Raw genomic sequence first — 14,418 nt, forward strand, 5'->3', positions numbered from 1 at the left:
CCCTACAAACTGACATCAGGAACCTGGGCTGGCCACTTTTCTTTCCCAGGGAAAAGGGCCGGTCTTTGTCTCCAGGGGCTGTGGCCCTGAGTGGCCGGCTGCCTGCAAAATATCCGAACGGACGAGGATATGTCCCAGACCCAACCTGCCCCCACCTCAAACCTGTGCTGCCCTGACAGTCCCAAGGGAACCCTACAAACAGACATCAGGAACCTGGGCTGGCCACTTTTCTTTCCCAGGGAAAAGGGCCGGTCTTTGTCTCCAGGGGCTGTGGCCCTGAGTGGCCGACTGCCTGCAAAATATCCGAACGGACGAGGATATGTCCCAGACCCAACCTGCCCCCACCTCAAACCTGTGCTGCCCTGACAGTCCCAAGAGAAACCTACAAACTGACATCAGGAACCTGGGCTGGCCACTTTTCTTTCCCAGGGAAAAGGGCCGGTCTTTGTCTCCAGGGGCTGTGGCCGGCTGAGTGGCCCTGAGTGGCCGGCTGCCTGCAAAATATCCAAACGGACGAGGATATGTCCCAGACCCAACCTGCCCCCACCTCAAACCTGTGCTGCCCTGAAAGTCCTAAGGGAACCCTACAAACTGACATCAGGAAGCTGGGCTGGCCACTTTTCTTTCCCAGGGAAAAGGGCCGGTCTTTGTCTCCAGGGGCTGTGGCCCTGAGTGGCCGGCTGCCTGCAAAATATCCGAACGAACGAGGATATGTCCCAGACCCAACCTGCCCCCACCTCAAACCTGTGCTGCCCTGAAACTCCCAAGAGAAACCTACAAACTGACATCAGGAACCTGGGCTGGCCACTTTTCTTTCCCAGGGAAAAGGGCCGGTCTTTGTCTCCAGGGGCTGAGGCCCTGAGTGGCCGGCTGCCTGCAAAATATCCGAACGGACGAGGATATGTCCCAGACCCAACCTGCCCCCACCTCAAACCTGTGCTGCCCTGAAAGTCCTAAGGGAACCCTACAAACTGACATCAGGAACCTGGGCTGGCCACTTTTCTTTCCCAGGGAAAAGGGCCGGTCTTTGTCTCCAGGGGCTGTGGCCGGCTGAGTGGCCCTGAGTGGCCGGCTGCCTGCAAAATATCTGAACGGACGAGGATATGTCCCAGACCCAACCTGCCCCCACCTCAAACCTGTGCTGCCCTGAAAGTCCTAAGGGAACCCTACAAACTGACATCAGGAACCTGGGCTGGCCACTTTTCTTTCCCAGGGAAAAGGGCCGGTCTTTGTCTCCAGGGGCTGTGGCCCTGAGTGGCCGGCTGCCTGCAAAATATCCGAACGGACGAGGATATGTCCCAGACCCAACCTGCCCCCACCTCAAACCTGTGCTGCCCTGACAGTCCCAAGAGAAACCTACAAACTGACATCAGGAACCTGGGCTGGACACTTTTCTTTCCCAGGGAAAAGGGCCGGTCTTTGTCTCCAGGGGCTGTGGCCCTGAGTGGCCGACTGCCTGCAAAATATCCGAACGGACGAGGATATGTCCCAGACCCAACCTGCCCCCACCTCAAACCTGTGCTGCCCTGACAGTCCCAAGAGAAACCTACAAACTGACATCAGGAACCTGGGCTGGCCACTTTTCTTTCCCAGGGAAAAGGGCCGGTCTTTGTCTCCAGGGGCTGTAGCCGGCTGAGTGGCCCTGAGTGGCCGGCTGCCTGCAAAATATCCGAACGGACGAGGATATGTCCCAGACCCAACCTGCCCCCACCTCATCTTGTGCTGCCCTGACAGTCCCAAGAGAAACCTACAAACTGACATCAGGAACCTGGGCTGGCCACTTTTCTTTCCCAGGGAAAAGGGCCGGTCTTTGTCTCCAGGGGCTGTGGCCGGCTGAGTGGCCGGCTGCCTGCAAAATATCCGAACGGACGAGGATATGTCCCAGACCCAACCTGCCCCCACCTCAAACCTGTGCTGCCCTGACAGTCCCAAGAGAACCCTACAAACTGACATCAGGAACCTGGGCTGGCCACTTTTCTTTCCCAGGGAAAAGGGCCGGTCTTTGTCTCCAGGGGCTGTGGCCCTGAGTGGCCGGCTGCCTGCAAAATATCCGAACGGACGAGGATATGTCCCAGACCCAACCTGCCCTCACCTCAAACCTGTGCTGCCCTGAAAGTCCTAAGGGAACCCTACAAACTGACATCAGGAAGCTGGGCTGGCCACTTTTCTTTCCCAGGGAAAAGGGCCAGTCTTTGTCTCCAGGGGCTGTGGCCCTGAGTGGCCGGCTGCCTGCAAAATATCTGAACGGACGAGGATATGTCCCAGACCCAACCTGCCCCCACCTCAAACCTGTGCTGCCCTGAAAGTCCTAAGGGAACCCTACAAACTGACATCAGGAACCTGGGCTGGCCACTTTTCTTTCCCAGGTAAAAGGGCCGGTGTTTGTGTCCGGGGGCTGTGGCCCTGAGTGGCCGGCTGCCTGCAAAATATCCGAACGGACGAGGATATGTCCCAGACCCAACCTGCCCCCACCTCAAACCTGTGCTGCCCTGAAAGTCCTAAGGGAACCCTACAAACTGACATCAGGAACCTGGGCTGGCCACTTTTCTTTCCCAGGGAAAAGAGCCGGTCTTTGTCTCCAGGGGCTGTGGCCCTGAGTGCCCGGCCAACTCCAAAATATCTGAACAGGTGAGGATATGTCCCAGACCCAACCTGCCCCCACCTCAAACCTGTGCTGCCCTGACAGTCCCAAGGGAACCCTACAAACTGACATCAGGATCCCGGGCTGCTGAGTTTGGTTTCACCAGTAGATATCTTTCATTTTTGACCCGGTCCTAGCACTCCTCCTGGGGCCTCACTCCCCGAGTGTTTTTTTGCCTCTTCCAGTTTCAAACTGCGCAGTATTTCTCTGAGACCCCATCTGCCCCCCGCAAGTACTCAGGGTTTTTGTTTTTTTTTTGCCAAATGCCTCTTGGAAACTGATAGTATGAAACTTGGTTCTCGGCTTTTTCTGTGCATGATTTCTCCTGGAGAAAGCTGCCAGCATGTAACCATTACCACGACCACTTCGCTGGGCCCAGAAATCACAGCCTTCAGACCAGCAGTGTGGGACCCTGCCCACTGCCCCTCCACTGGCACCTTTCCAAAGCCTTCCACTACATTCCAGTAATACTCCGCATTTCCAGCGGGCAGCCTGTCTGACCCTCATCCTGACCCTAAAAGTGTGCTAAGGAATTCTAAAATAGCCCTTAGGAAGGTGTAACAATACCCTAAAAGACACCAGAAAAGTCCTAAAAAGCCTTCAAAAATCCCCTAAATATTCCTAATAGTCCTGCAAAGAAACTCAAGGAAACCTGCTCAGCCTCCAAACCCTGCCTGTTGCTCTCTAGCCCACAGATGTCATCCCTACCTTTTTGCAGTGGGTCCTGTTGTGCTCTGAGGGTTCTGTCGTTGTCCTGGTGTGAGGGTCGCTGCCTTGTCCCAGCGGGAGGGTTCCGGTGTGGTCTCGCTGTTTGGGTTGCTGTGTGGTGCTGCTGCTGTCAGGGGTGAAAAGGGAAAAGGCTGTTGTTAGGGGGGCTGCTTAGGCTGAGGTTAGGGCTGGGCTCAGGAGTGGTGCACCTGTACCCTAACTTGCCTCCTAAGCTGTACCCTGTAGCCCTCATCTCCACTGCACTGCCCAGCCCTCAAGCCCTCGCCCTTTACCCCTCAAGCCCTCCCTCTGCCCCCCAGCCCTCAGGCTCTGTGTGTCACCCTCCAGCCCCCCCTTTGCCCCTCAGCTCCTGTGGGTCACCCTTAATCCCTCTCCTTTGCCCCTCAGCCCCCAGCTTCTCTGTGTCACCCTCCAGCTGCCCCTGCCCCCCTCAGCATCTCTCTGTGTCACCCACTGTCCCCTCTCCCTGTCCCTCCCTCAGCTCCCAGCCTCTGTCACCCTCAAGCCCCTCAAGCTGCCCCTCAGCCTCTATGTGCCGTGCCAGGAAAAGACCCTAAAAACATAAAAATTCCCTAAAAAACCCTCATCTTCAAAATGTCCTAAGAGCCCCACAGAAACACAAAAATAGCCTCAGAATACCCTTAAAATACAAGTAAAAAACCCTACTTTTAAAAAAACCCTAAAACACCCTTAAAAATCCCTAAAGAACCTTTTAAAAAGCACTAAATATTCCTAAAAGAGCTCTAATAATACCCCAAAAATCCTTAAAATGCCCTGATAAGACCCTAAACAGACCTAAAAGCTTCCTCAATAAACCTAAAAATACCCTAGTCCTAAGAGTCCTCCACATACCCCCAATAGTCCTAAAAAAGCCCTAAATATTTTTAAATAGTCCTAGGAAAGCACCCCCCCCCCCAAAAAAAAAAAAAAAAAAAAAAAACAAAAAACTATAAGTTCTAATTAGTACTAAGAAAGCCCTTAAAATACCCTAACAAAATCTTTTAAAAGCCCTGAAAAAGCCCTAAAAGTATCCTAAATATTCCCAGAAAAATCCTAAAAAGCACCTGCAAAAAAAAAAAGCCCCTAAAATATTCTTTAAAAGCCCTAAAAAAACCCTAAAAAAGTGCTCAGTCCCCAAGCTCTACCGGTCACTCTCTAGCCAGCAAACATCATCCCCGCCTTTTAATTAGGGTCACTGCCTGCAGCTGCTGGCAGGGTTCTGGGGCTGTCCCAGCATTAGGCTCACTGCCTGCAGCTGCTGTTGGGGAAAACTGGTGTTCTAGGGGTGCTGTTTAGGGTGAGCTTAGGGTTGGGCTGAGGGCTGCTGCTGTACCCTAACCCTTCCTGGTACCCTGTGTCCTGTCCTTCCTACCCCTAACCCTCAGTGTCAGCTCTCCACCTGTCAAGTCCCCCCCTCTTTGCCCCTCAGCCCACAATGTCTGTGTGTCACCCCAAGCCCCCGACACTGTCCCGTGGCCCCCTAACCTCCACCGTGCACTCTCCACCTGGGTAGGGGTGATTTTAAAAGTGAGGTTAAGGGTGGTGTGAGGGCTGATAAACCTGACACATCAGACACCCCCCACTTTGTCCCTCAAGGCAGCCCCTGCCACTCAGCCTCCTTGTGTCACCCTCAAGTTCCCACCGCAGCCTCTCAGCGTCTCTGTGCCAGCCTGGAGCCCCCCTTTTTACTCCTAAAGACCCCTTCTGCCTCTCAGCTGCCCCCACGTTCTGTGTCACCTCCAGCCCCCTCCCCTCAGCCCCAGGTGCCTTTGTGACACAGCACAGCACACAGATGTGGTCCCTGCCTGTTTTATTTGGGTGTTGTCCTGCTGTGAGGGCCGCACTATCCCCACGAGTCCAGGCTCCCAAGTGCTGCTGCAGGGAGTCGCAGGTGGGCAGTGGGGAGTAAAGGGGTGGAGAAGGGGCCGGCTGGGGAGGGGTGAAGGGAGGAGAGAGGGTGGGGAAGGGGCGGGCTGGAAGTACAGGTAGTGGTGAGGGGTGGAGACGGGGACACAGCAGAACAGGGCTGAGGGGAGGAGGGGAGGGGGCACCCCATACATCCCAGACCAAAGCTACAGCACAATACAATTCGGAATGCAGGGGCAATGCCGAACACCAGCTAAAACCTGACATCAGGAAGCTGGGCTGGCCACTTTTCTTTCCCAGGGAAAAGGGCCGGTGTTTGTCTCCAGGGGCTGTGGCCACCACTAGGCCTCCTGAACTTCCGAAGACGGTGCAGGATGTCTCCCACACCAAAGCTGCCCCAGCTTGTAGCCTTGCTGCTCTTGCAGTCGTCCTGGCTATCCCCAGGGTCTCTCTGTCATGTCCTCATGGTCTCTGGAACATCCTGCGATGACTTTGTCTCCTTTTGTGTCCTTCTCAGTGTGCAGTATTGCTCCCAGGAGTCCCCATCTCCTCCCAGTTTCCCGAGTTCCCTCCCAGTGTGCCGTCCAATGTTCCCGCTTCCCTCTTGATTTTCCCCTTGTCCCTCCCAGTTCTCCCAGTCCTCCCAGTGCAGGTACTGGACTCAGTAGAAGCGGTTCTGTCACTGCTTTGAGCCTTTATTGCCACCATGGGGAGTCTCTGAGGGGCCCTGAGGATTCTCGGGGAGAGTGGGGAGGCATGTGGGGGTCCCGGGGGAGCCACTCTGGGGGTTGGAGGTCCCAGATGGATTCTGGGAGGGGGGCCTGGACTGTCTGAGGGGGTCTCAGTGGTCACACAGGGAGGGGTCCCAGGGGCATCCCAGGGTGTCCTGGTGGCCACCTGGGGGGGTCCCAGGGGCATCCCAGAGTGTCCTGAGGGCACATGGGGGGGTCCCAGGGATCCCTTGGGGCTCCTGGGAGTCATTCAGGGGATCCCAGAGGGTCCAAGGTGGGTCCCTGGGGGGGTCTTTTGGGGGGTCCCAGAGGGTCCCAGAGGGTTTTGAGGGGTCCCAGGGGTCAGGGGGATTTCCCAATGAATATCTGGAGGGGAAGGGGGGGAGTCCCTCAGGGGCTGGCAGGGGGAGGGGCGGCCCCTCCCCCGGTGCTGCCGCGGCTCAGGGTCCGGCTGCGGCCACGCTCCCCCTCCCCCACGGTGACGGAGCCGGTGCGGGAGCGGGACAGGCGCGTCATGGCGGAGGCGGCCACTGTGGGGACACAGCCACTGCCCTTGGGCCACGCCCCATTCCCATCCGAGCCATGCCCCTTGCTCAGTGAAACACACCCCTTCGTGTAGGCCACACCCATTTTCTCCAGACTTTACCCATTCCCTGTTAAACCACACCCCTTTATGTAAAACACACCCATTCCCTGGTAAACCACGCCCATTCCCCACTGAACCTCACCCACTCCCTTTTAAACCACGCCCATTCCCCATTAAACCACGCCCATTCTCTGTTGAACCACACCCATTCCCTGGGCATGATGAAAATGGGTGTAAACCACACCCATTTTCTCCAAACAACACCCATTACCATTAAACCACACCCCTTTATGTTGACCACACCTGTTTTCCCAAACCACGCCCATTACTTTTAAACCACACCCCTTTCTGTAAACCACACCTTCCCTCCTAAGCCACACCTCTTTGTGTTAACCACACCCCTTAATACAAAGCCATGCCCTGTCCCCAAGCCCCGCCCCCCCACTCGCACCCTTCACCCCATAGGCCCCTTGTGTTCATGCATATTAATGATAATCTCATGCATATTAATGAGTGTCATGTGTGTATTGATGAGCACATCATGCATATTAATGCACACCTTGTGCACATTAATGTGCCTCTGATGCATAGTAATGAGTCCCTCGTGCATATGAGCCTCCATATTAATGAGCTCTGCATGCCTATTAATGAGCCTCTAATGCATAATAATGAGCCCCTTATGCATATTAATGAGCTCTACTCACTGTAGCCCATGCCCTGCAGGAAGTACTTGATGGCCTCAGTCAGCCGGCTGGGCTGGGGGAAGGGGCGTGGTCAGCGCTGACCTCCGAGTGACCACGAGTGACCACGCCCACCCCCCTCCCCAGCCACTGACCCCTGCCACGCCCTCTGACCCCTCACCTGGGCGATTTGTGGCTGCCCGCCCCCATCGGCCATCTGCAAGAGAAGGTCAGCGAGCGGTCACTCGGGGGTCACTCAGGGGTCACCCAGTGGCCACTCAGAGGTCAAAGGTCACCTTCAGGAAGGATGTCTGTGTCGGGTCCAGTTTGGCGTTGCACTCCACCTTGGGGGAGGGGCCAAGGATGGGGGTAGGATCATGGGGTCAGGGCGGGGTCAGGTGGCCACGCCCTGAGTGACCACGGCCCCTCCCCGCCCCTCCCCCACTCACCACGGCATCCTCGTGAGGGGTGTTGTCGCCGACCACCAGCAGGACTGGGCAGCTGGAGGGGTCAAGGGGTCACTCAGGGGTCACTCGGGGTCATTCAGGGGTCAGGGGTTCACTCAGGGGTCAGCAGTCACTTGGGTGTCAGTGGTCAGTGAAGGGTCACTCAGGGGTCACTCAGGGATTAGTGGTCAGTGAGGGGTCACTCAGGGGTCAATCAGGGGTCAGCAGTCATTTGGGTGTCAGTGGTCACTCAGGGGTCACTCAGGGGTCACTCAGGGGTTGGTGGTCACCTAGGGGTCACTCAGGGGTCAGTGGTCACTCAGGGGTCACTCGGGAGTCAGTGATCACTATGGGGTCACTCAGGGGTCAATCAGGGGTCAGAGGTCACTTGGGTGTCAGTGGTCAGTGAAGAGTCATTCAGGGGTCACTTGGGGTCAGTGATCGCTTTGGGGTCACTCAGGGGTCAATCAGGGGTCAGCGGTCACTTGGGTGTCAGTGGTCAGTGAAGAGTCATTCAGGGGTCACTTGGGGTCAGTGATCGCTTTGGGGTCACTCAGGGGTCAATCAGGGGTCAGCGGTCACTTGGGTGTCAGTGGTCAGTGAAGAGTCATTCAGGGGTCACTTGGGGTCAGTGATCGCTTTGGGGTCACTCAGGGGTCAGTGATGACTCAGGGGTCACTCAAGGGTCAGTGGTCACTATGGGGTCACTCGGGGGTCAGTGGTCACTCAGGGGTCACTTGGGGGTCAGTGATCACTTTGGGGTCACTCAGGGGTCAGTGGTCAGTGAGGGTTCACTCAGAGGTCAGTGATCACTCACTGGGCACTCAGTGGTCACTCACCGCAGGCTCCTGGCCCCACTCCGCTCCAGGCCCAGGTCAGCGCGGCTGAGGAGGATGGGGGGGGCAGGGCAACACTTTTAGCTCCACCCACCATGGCCACACCCCTTTGTGACCCCACCCCCTCCCAGGACACACCCGTTCCTTAGGCCCCTCCCTCCGCTTTGGCCACACCCTTTTAGCCCCACTGGCCACCCCCCCTGGCTGTAATGCCACAGCACCGTGCCTGCCAAAGGCCACGCCCACTCCCCAATGACGTCAATGGGAGGAAAGCCCCCCCACCCCAGTTTTGGCCACTTGTGGCCATGCCCCTCAAGACCACACCCCCAGGGCCACACCCCCCCCAGCCACGCCCTCACCTGGTGTACATGGCCCAGAGCAGGGCGGGGTTGGGCGTAGCCGCCAGGTGCTCCTGGACCCGCCGGACGGGGGGGAGGGGCGGCCGCCAGCTCGTCCTGGAATGTCCAGCATGAGTGACCCAGAGTGACCAGAGTGACCACCATGAGTGACCCCCAGTGACCCCCAGTGACCTCCCAGTGACGCCCCAGTGACCCCCAGTGACCCCAGAGTGACCCCCAGTGACCCCAGAGTGACCCCCAGTGACCACAGAGTGACCACAGAGTGACCCCCAGCGACCCCCCCAGTGACCTCCCAGTGCTCCCAGTGACCTCCCAGTGACCCCCAGTGACCTCCCAGAGTGACCAGAGGTGACCACCATGAGTGACCCCCTAGTGACCCCCCAGTGACCTCCCAGTGCTCCCAGTGACCTCCCAGTGCTCCCAGTGACCCCCAGTGACCCCCCAGTGACCTCCCAGAGTGACCCCTAGTGACCACCATGAGTGACCCCCAGTGACCCCCCAGTGACCTCCCAGTGCTCCCAATGACCCCCCATGTGACCCCCAGTGACCCCAGAGTGAACCAGAGTGACCACCATGAGTGACCCCCATCGACCCACCCAGTGACCTCCCAGTGCTCCCAGTGACCCCCCAGTGACCCCCAGTGACCTCCAGAGTGACCCCTAGTGACCACCATGAGTGACCCCCAGTGACCCCCCAGTGACCTCCCAGTGACCCCCCAGTGACCCCCAGTGACCCCAGAGTGACCCCTAGTGACCACAGAGTGACCACAGAGTGACCCCCAGTGACCCCCCAGTGACCTCCCAGTGCTCCCAGTGACCTCCCAGTGCTCCCAGTGACGCCCCAGTGACCCCCAGTGACCCCAGAGTGACCCCCAGTGACCACAGAGTGACCACAGAGTGACCCCCAGCGACCCCCCCCAGTGACCTCCCAGTGCTCCCAGTGACCTCCCAGTGACCCCCAGTGACCTCCCAGAGTGACCAGAGTGACCACCATGAGTGACCCCCAGTGACCCCCCCAGTGACCTCCCAGTGCTCCCAGTGACCCCCAGTGACCCCCCAGTGACCTCCCAGAGTGACCCTAGTGACCACCATGAGTGACCCCCAGTGACCCCCCAGTGACCTCCCAGTGCTCCCAATGACCCCCCAGTGACCCCCAGTGACCCCAGAGTGACCAGAGTGACCACCATGAGTGACCCCCATCGACCCACCCAGTGACCTCCCAGTGCTCCCAGTGACCCCCCAGTGACCCCCAGTGACCCCAGAGTGACCCCTAGTGACCACAGAGTGACCACAGAGTGACCCCCAGTGACCCCCCAGTGACCTCCCAGTGCTCCCAGTGACCTCCCAGTGCTCCCAGTGACCCCCCAGTGACCCCCAGTGACCCAGAGTGACCCCTAGTGACCACAGAGTGACCACAGAGTGACCCCCAGCGACCCCCCCAGTGACCTCCCAGTGCTCCCAGTGACCTCCCAGTGACCCCCAGTGACCTCCCAGTGAGCTCACAGTGACCTCCCAGTGCTCCCAGTGACCTCCCAGTGAGCTCCCAGTCACCCCCAGGCTCACAAACCCTTCTGAGACCCCCAGAGTGACCCTGCAGACCCCACCGGGACCCCCAGAGTGACCCTCCAGACCCCTCTGAGACCCCCAGAGTGACCCGAACCCCACAGACCCCTCTGGGACCCCCAGAGTGACCCCACGAACCCCCACTGGGAACTGCCGGACTGACCCCACAAACCCCACCGGGACCCCCAGACTGACTCCCAGACCCCTCTGGGACCCCCCGACCGACCCCCCCGCCCCCACCTGGGTGAAGAGGTGGTTCAGGATCATCTCATTCGTCGACATCGTCAGCCCCGGAGAGCTGGGGGAGGGGGCGTCTTCCTGAGACCCCCACCCAGAAAAATCCCCCCAAAAACCCCGCCCAAAATCCCCCCCCAAAAACCCCAGAACCTTCCCCCAAAAAAACCCCCTCAAAGTCCCCCCAAAAAAACCTCCAGAGAGTCCCAACCCGCCCCCAAAATCCCCCCCCCAAAAAATCCCAATATCGTCCCAAAATCCCCCAAGAAAAACCCCAAAGAAACCTCCAGAGAGCCATACCCCCCCGTAAACCCCCCCCCAAAATCCCACCAAAACCCCCCCGCTATAGAAACCCCCCAAAATCCCCCCACAAAGAAAACCCCAAATCCCCCAAAATCCCCCCAAAACCCCCGAGATCCCCCACCCCCCAGCCAGGACCCTCCCCAGACCCACCAGGGACCCCCCCAAACTCATTTTGGGGCGCCTCCCAAGGGCTCCCAGCCCCTCCCCCCGCCCCCACCCTTGGCCGTGGCCAGAGGCCACGCCCCAGAGGCCCACGCCCCAGAGGCCACGCCCCCGAGGCCACACCCACCTTGCTGGCGGCCCAGTCCATCCAGCCCTTGGCGCGGGGGTCGAGGTTGAGCAGCACCAGCCCCTCCACGGCCTCGGGGTGCAGCAGCTGGGGGACCCCAAAGTGACCCCGAGGGGACCCCAAAATCCCCCAAAATCCCCCCCCCCCCAAATCCCCCCAAAAAAACCCACAAAAAAAACCCCAAAGTCCCCCAGGTGACCCCAAAGTGACCCCGGGGGGACCCCAAAACCCCCCAAAAATCACCCCCAAAATCCCGCTAGAAAAAAAAACTGAAAAAAACCAAAAAAACCCCAAAACCCCCCCAAATCCCCCGAGTGACCATAAAGTGACCCCAGAGTGACCCGAGTCCCCAGTACCCTCCCAGTCCCTCCCAGTTCCCTCCCAGTCCCCCCCAGTCCCCCCCAGTCCCTCCCAATCCCTTCCCACTCCCTCCCAGTTCCCTCCCAGTCCCTCCCAGTTCCCTCCCAGTCCCCTCCCAATCCCCCCCAGTCCCCCCCAGTCCCTCCCAATCCCTTCCCACTCCCTCCCAGTTCCCTCCCAGTCCCTCCCAATCCCCTCCCAGTCCCCTCCCAGTCCCTTCCAGTCCCTCCCAGTCCCTCCCAGTCCCCCCCAGTCCCTCCCAATCCCCTCCCAGTCCCCCTCCCAGTCCCTTCCAGTCCCTCCCAGTTCCCTCCCAGTCCCCTCCCAATCCCCTTCCAGTCCCTCCCAGTCCCCTCCCAATCCCCCCCAGTCCCTCCCAGTTTCCTCCCAGTCCCCCCAGTGCCCCTCCCCCACTCACCCCGAACTTGGCCAGCACGAAGGCCCCGGCCCCCACCCCCACCCCGACGATGCTGCGGATGCTGCGGGGTCAGAGGGCAGAGGTCAGGGAGGTCACAGGGGGCATGGCCTGACCCCTGACCCCTGGCCCCACCCCCCGCCCCTCCCCCACTCACCCCAGGCCCTGCAGGACCCCCGGGAGGGCCTCGGCCAACTGCTCCAGGGAGGGGTACTGGTACCTGTGGGGTCAAGGGTCAGGGGTCACTCGGGGTCACTTGGGGGTCAGTGCAGTCAGTCCAGTCACTCAGGTGCCAGTTGGGGGTCAAGGGGTCACTCAGGGGTCACTCAGGGGCCAGTTGGGGGTCAAGGGGTCACTCAGGGGTCACTCAGGGGTCAGTGCAGTCACTCAGGGGCCAGTTGGGGGTCAAGGGGTCACTCAGGGGTCACTCAGGGGTCAGTGCAGTCACTCAGGGGCCAGTTGGGGGTCAAGGGGTCACTCAGGTTTCAGTGCAGTCACTCAGGGATCACTCAAGGGTCACTCGGGGGGTCAGGGGTCACTCAGGGGTCAGTGCAGTCACTCAGGGGTCAGTGTGGTCACTCAGAGGTCACTCAGGGATCACTCAGGGATCACTCGAGGTTCACTCGGGGGTCAGGGGTCACTCAGGGGTCAGTGTGGTCACTCAGAGGTCACTCAGGGGTCACTCGGGGGTCACTCGGGGGTCACTCGGGGGTCAGGGGTCACTCAGGGGTCAGTGTGGTCACTCAGAGGTCACTCAGGGGTCACTCGGGGGTCACTCGGGGGTCACTCGGGGTCAGGGGTCACTCAGGGGTCAGTGCAGTCACTCAGAGGTCACTCAGGGATCACTCAGGGGTCACTCGGGGGTCAGGGGTCACTCAGGGGTCAGTGCAGTCACTCAGGGGTCAGTGTGGTCACTCAGAGGTCACTCAGGGATCACTCAGGGGTCACTCGGGGGTCACTCGGGGGTCAGGGGTCACTCAGGGGGTCAGTGTGGTCACTCAGAGGTCACTCAGGGGGTCACTCGGGGGGTCACTCGGGGGTCACTTCGGGGGTCAGGGGTCACTCAGGGGTCAGTGCAGTCACTCAGGGATCACTCAAGGATCACTCAGGGGTCACTCGGGGGTCAGGGGTCACTCGGAGGTCAGTGGGGTCACAGGCAGTGTGTGGGGGGGGGAAGGGGCAAAGGCATTTTGGGGGGGGGGGGGGGGAGGGCCGTTACCCAGGTGGGTTTTGGGGAGGGGGGAGGGGCGTTACCCCGGGCGGGGTTTTGGGGGGGGAGGGGCGTTACCCAGGTGGGTAGGGCGTGGTTTCGGAGGGGGAGGGGCGTTACCCAGGTGGGTAGGGCGGGGTTTTGGGGGGAGGGGCGTTACCCAGGTGGGTAGGGCGGGGTTTTGGGGGGGAGGGGCGTTACCCAGGTGGGTAGGGCGGGGTTTCGGGGGGGAGGGGGCGTTACCCAGGTGGGTAGGGCGGCGCCCCCTCCTCCATGCCGGGCGGCTCCAGGTGCACCAGTGGAAGCTTCGGGCAATCTCCTGCATCTCCTCGTGCCCGAAGAGCTCCGAGAAACACGTCAGGTCTGGGGGGGGAGGGGCGTGAGGGGTCAGCCGGGGTGGGGGAGGGGTGTTGGGGGATGGGCGTGGGGGGGAGGGGGTGTGGGGGAGACTCACGCGTGTGCCCCACGTCCGGGAAGGTCAGCAGGGCAGGGCGGCCGGGCCGGGGGGACCCCGAGACCCAGGCGTGGAGCAGCCCGAAGGGCGTCTCCAAACGGTGCTGGGGATGGGGGAAAAAAATCACCAAAACAACCCAAAAAAACCCGCAAAAAAACGGGGGTCCGAACCTCCCGAAAATCCGGGGTTCGCACCCAATAAAACCGGGGACCGAACCCCCCAAAAACCCGGGGTTCGCACCCAAAAAAAACGGGGGACCGAACCCCCAGAAAAACAGAGTCCGAATCTCCCAAAAATCCGGGGTTCGCACCCAAAAAAACGGGGTCCGGACCCCCAAAAAAACGGGATCCGACCCCCTCAAAATCCAGGGTTCGCACCCCCAGGAACGGCACAGGAGGGTCAGTCCCAAAAACGGGGGGTTCAGCTCAGAAAGGGCCCGAGAATTTGGGTTTCAGGTACCCCTGAAAGCGACCCTAAATCCCTCCTTGTCACCCCAAAATCTTCGGGTTTCACCCCAAATTTCGCCGCTTCCCCCACATCCCAAAATCCCCCAAATCACTCAAATCCCGAAATCCCACAAGCCCCCTCTAAATTCCGTCGTTTCCACCACTGCAAATCCGCCCCAAAATTCCTCGTTCCCCCCGCCCCAAATCCCCTGTTTTCACCTTTAAAGTCCCAAAATTTCCTCCTATATCCTCAGTATTGGGGTTTGTGCCC

The 14,418-nt window shown here is 59.7% G+C and overlaps 1 protein-coding gene across 1 annotated transcript; it reads right to left on the bottom strand.

The window, feature by feature from the left end:
• Nucleotides 1-6,244: 6,244 nt before the first annotated feature.
• Nucleotides 6,245-14,057, bottom strand: LOC137465635 (protein NDRG2-like; the record flags this gene model as incomplete). The annotated part of the gene is given in 15 exon segments (XM_068177707.1): nucleotides 6,245-6,497; nucleotides 7,258-7,309; nucleotides 7,415-7,450; nucleotides 7,530-7,577; nucleotides 7,683-7,734; nucleotides 8,519-8,563; nucleotides 8,875-8,948; nucleotides 8,950-8,970; nucleotides 10,677-10,750; nucleotides 11,259-11,349; nucleotides 12,041-12,101; nucleotides 12,195-12,257; nucleotides 13,491-13,548; nucleotides 13,551-13,610; nucleotides 13,702-14,057. Coding segments are annotated over 15 exon segments (1,231 nt in total), but the record flags the coding sequence as incomplete, so codon positions are not given.
• Between the last annotated feature and the right edge of the window lie 361 nt (nucleotides 14,058-14,418).

This window comes from Anomalospiza imberbis (genome assembly GCF_031753505.1).
Source record: "Anomalospiza imberbis isolate Cuckoo-Finch-1a 21T00152 chromosome Z unlocalized genomic scaffold, ASM3175350v1 scaffold_1146, whole genome shotgun sequence".
Lineage (NCBI taxonomy): Eukaryota > Metazoa > Chordata > Aves > Passeriformes > Viduidae > Anomalospiza > Anomalospiza imberbis.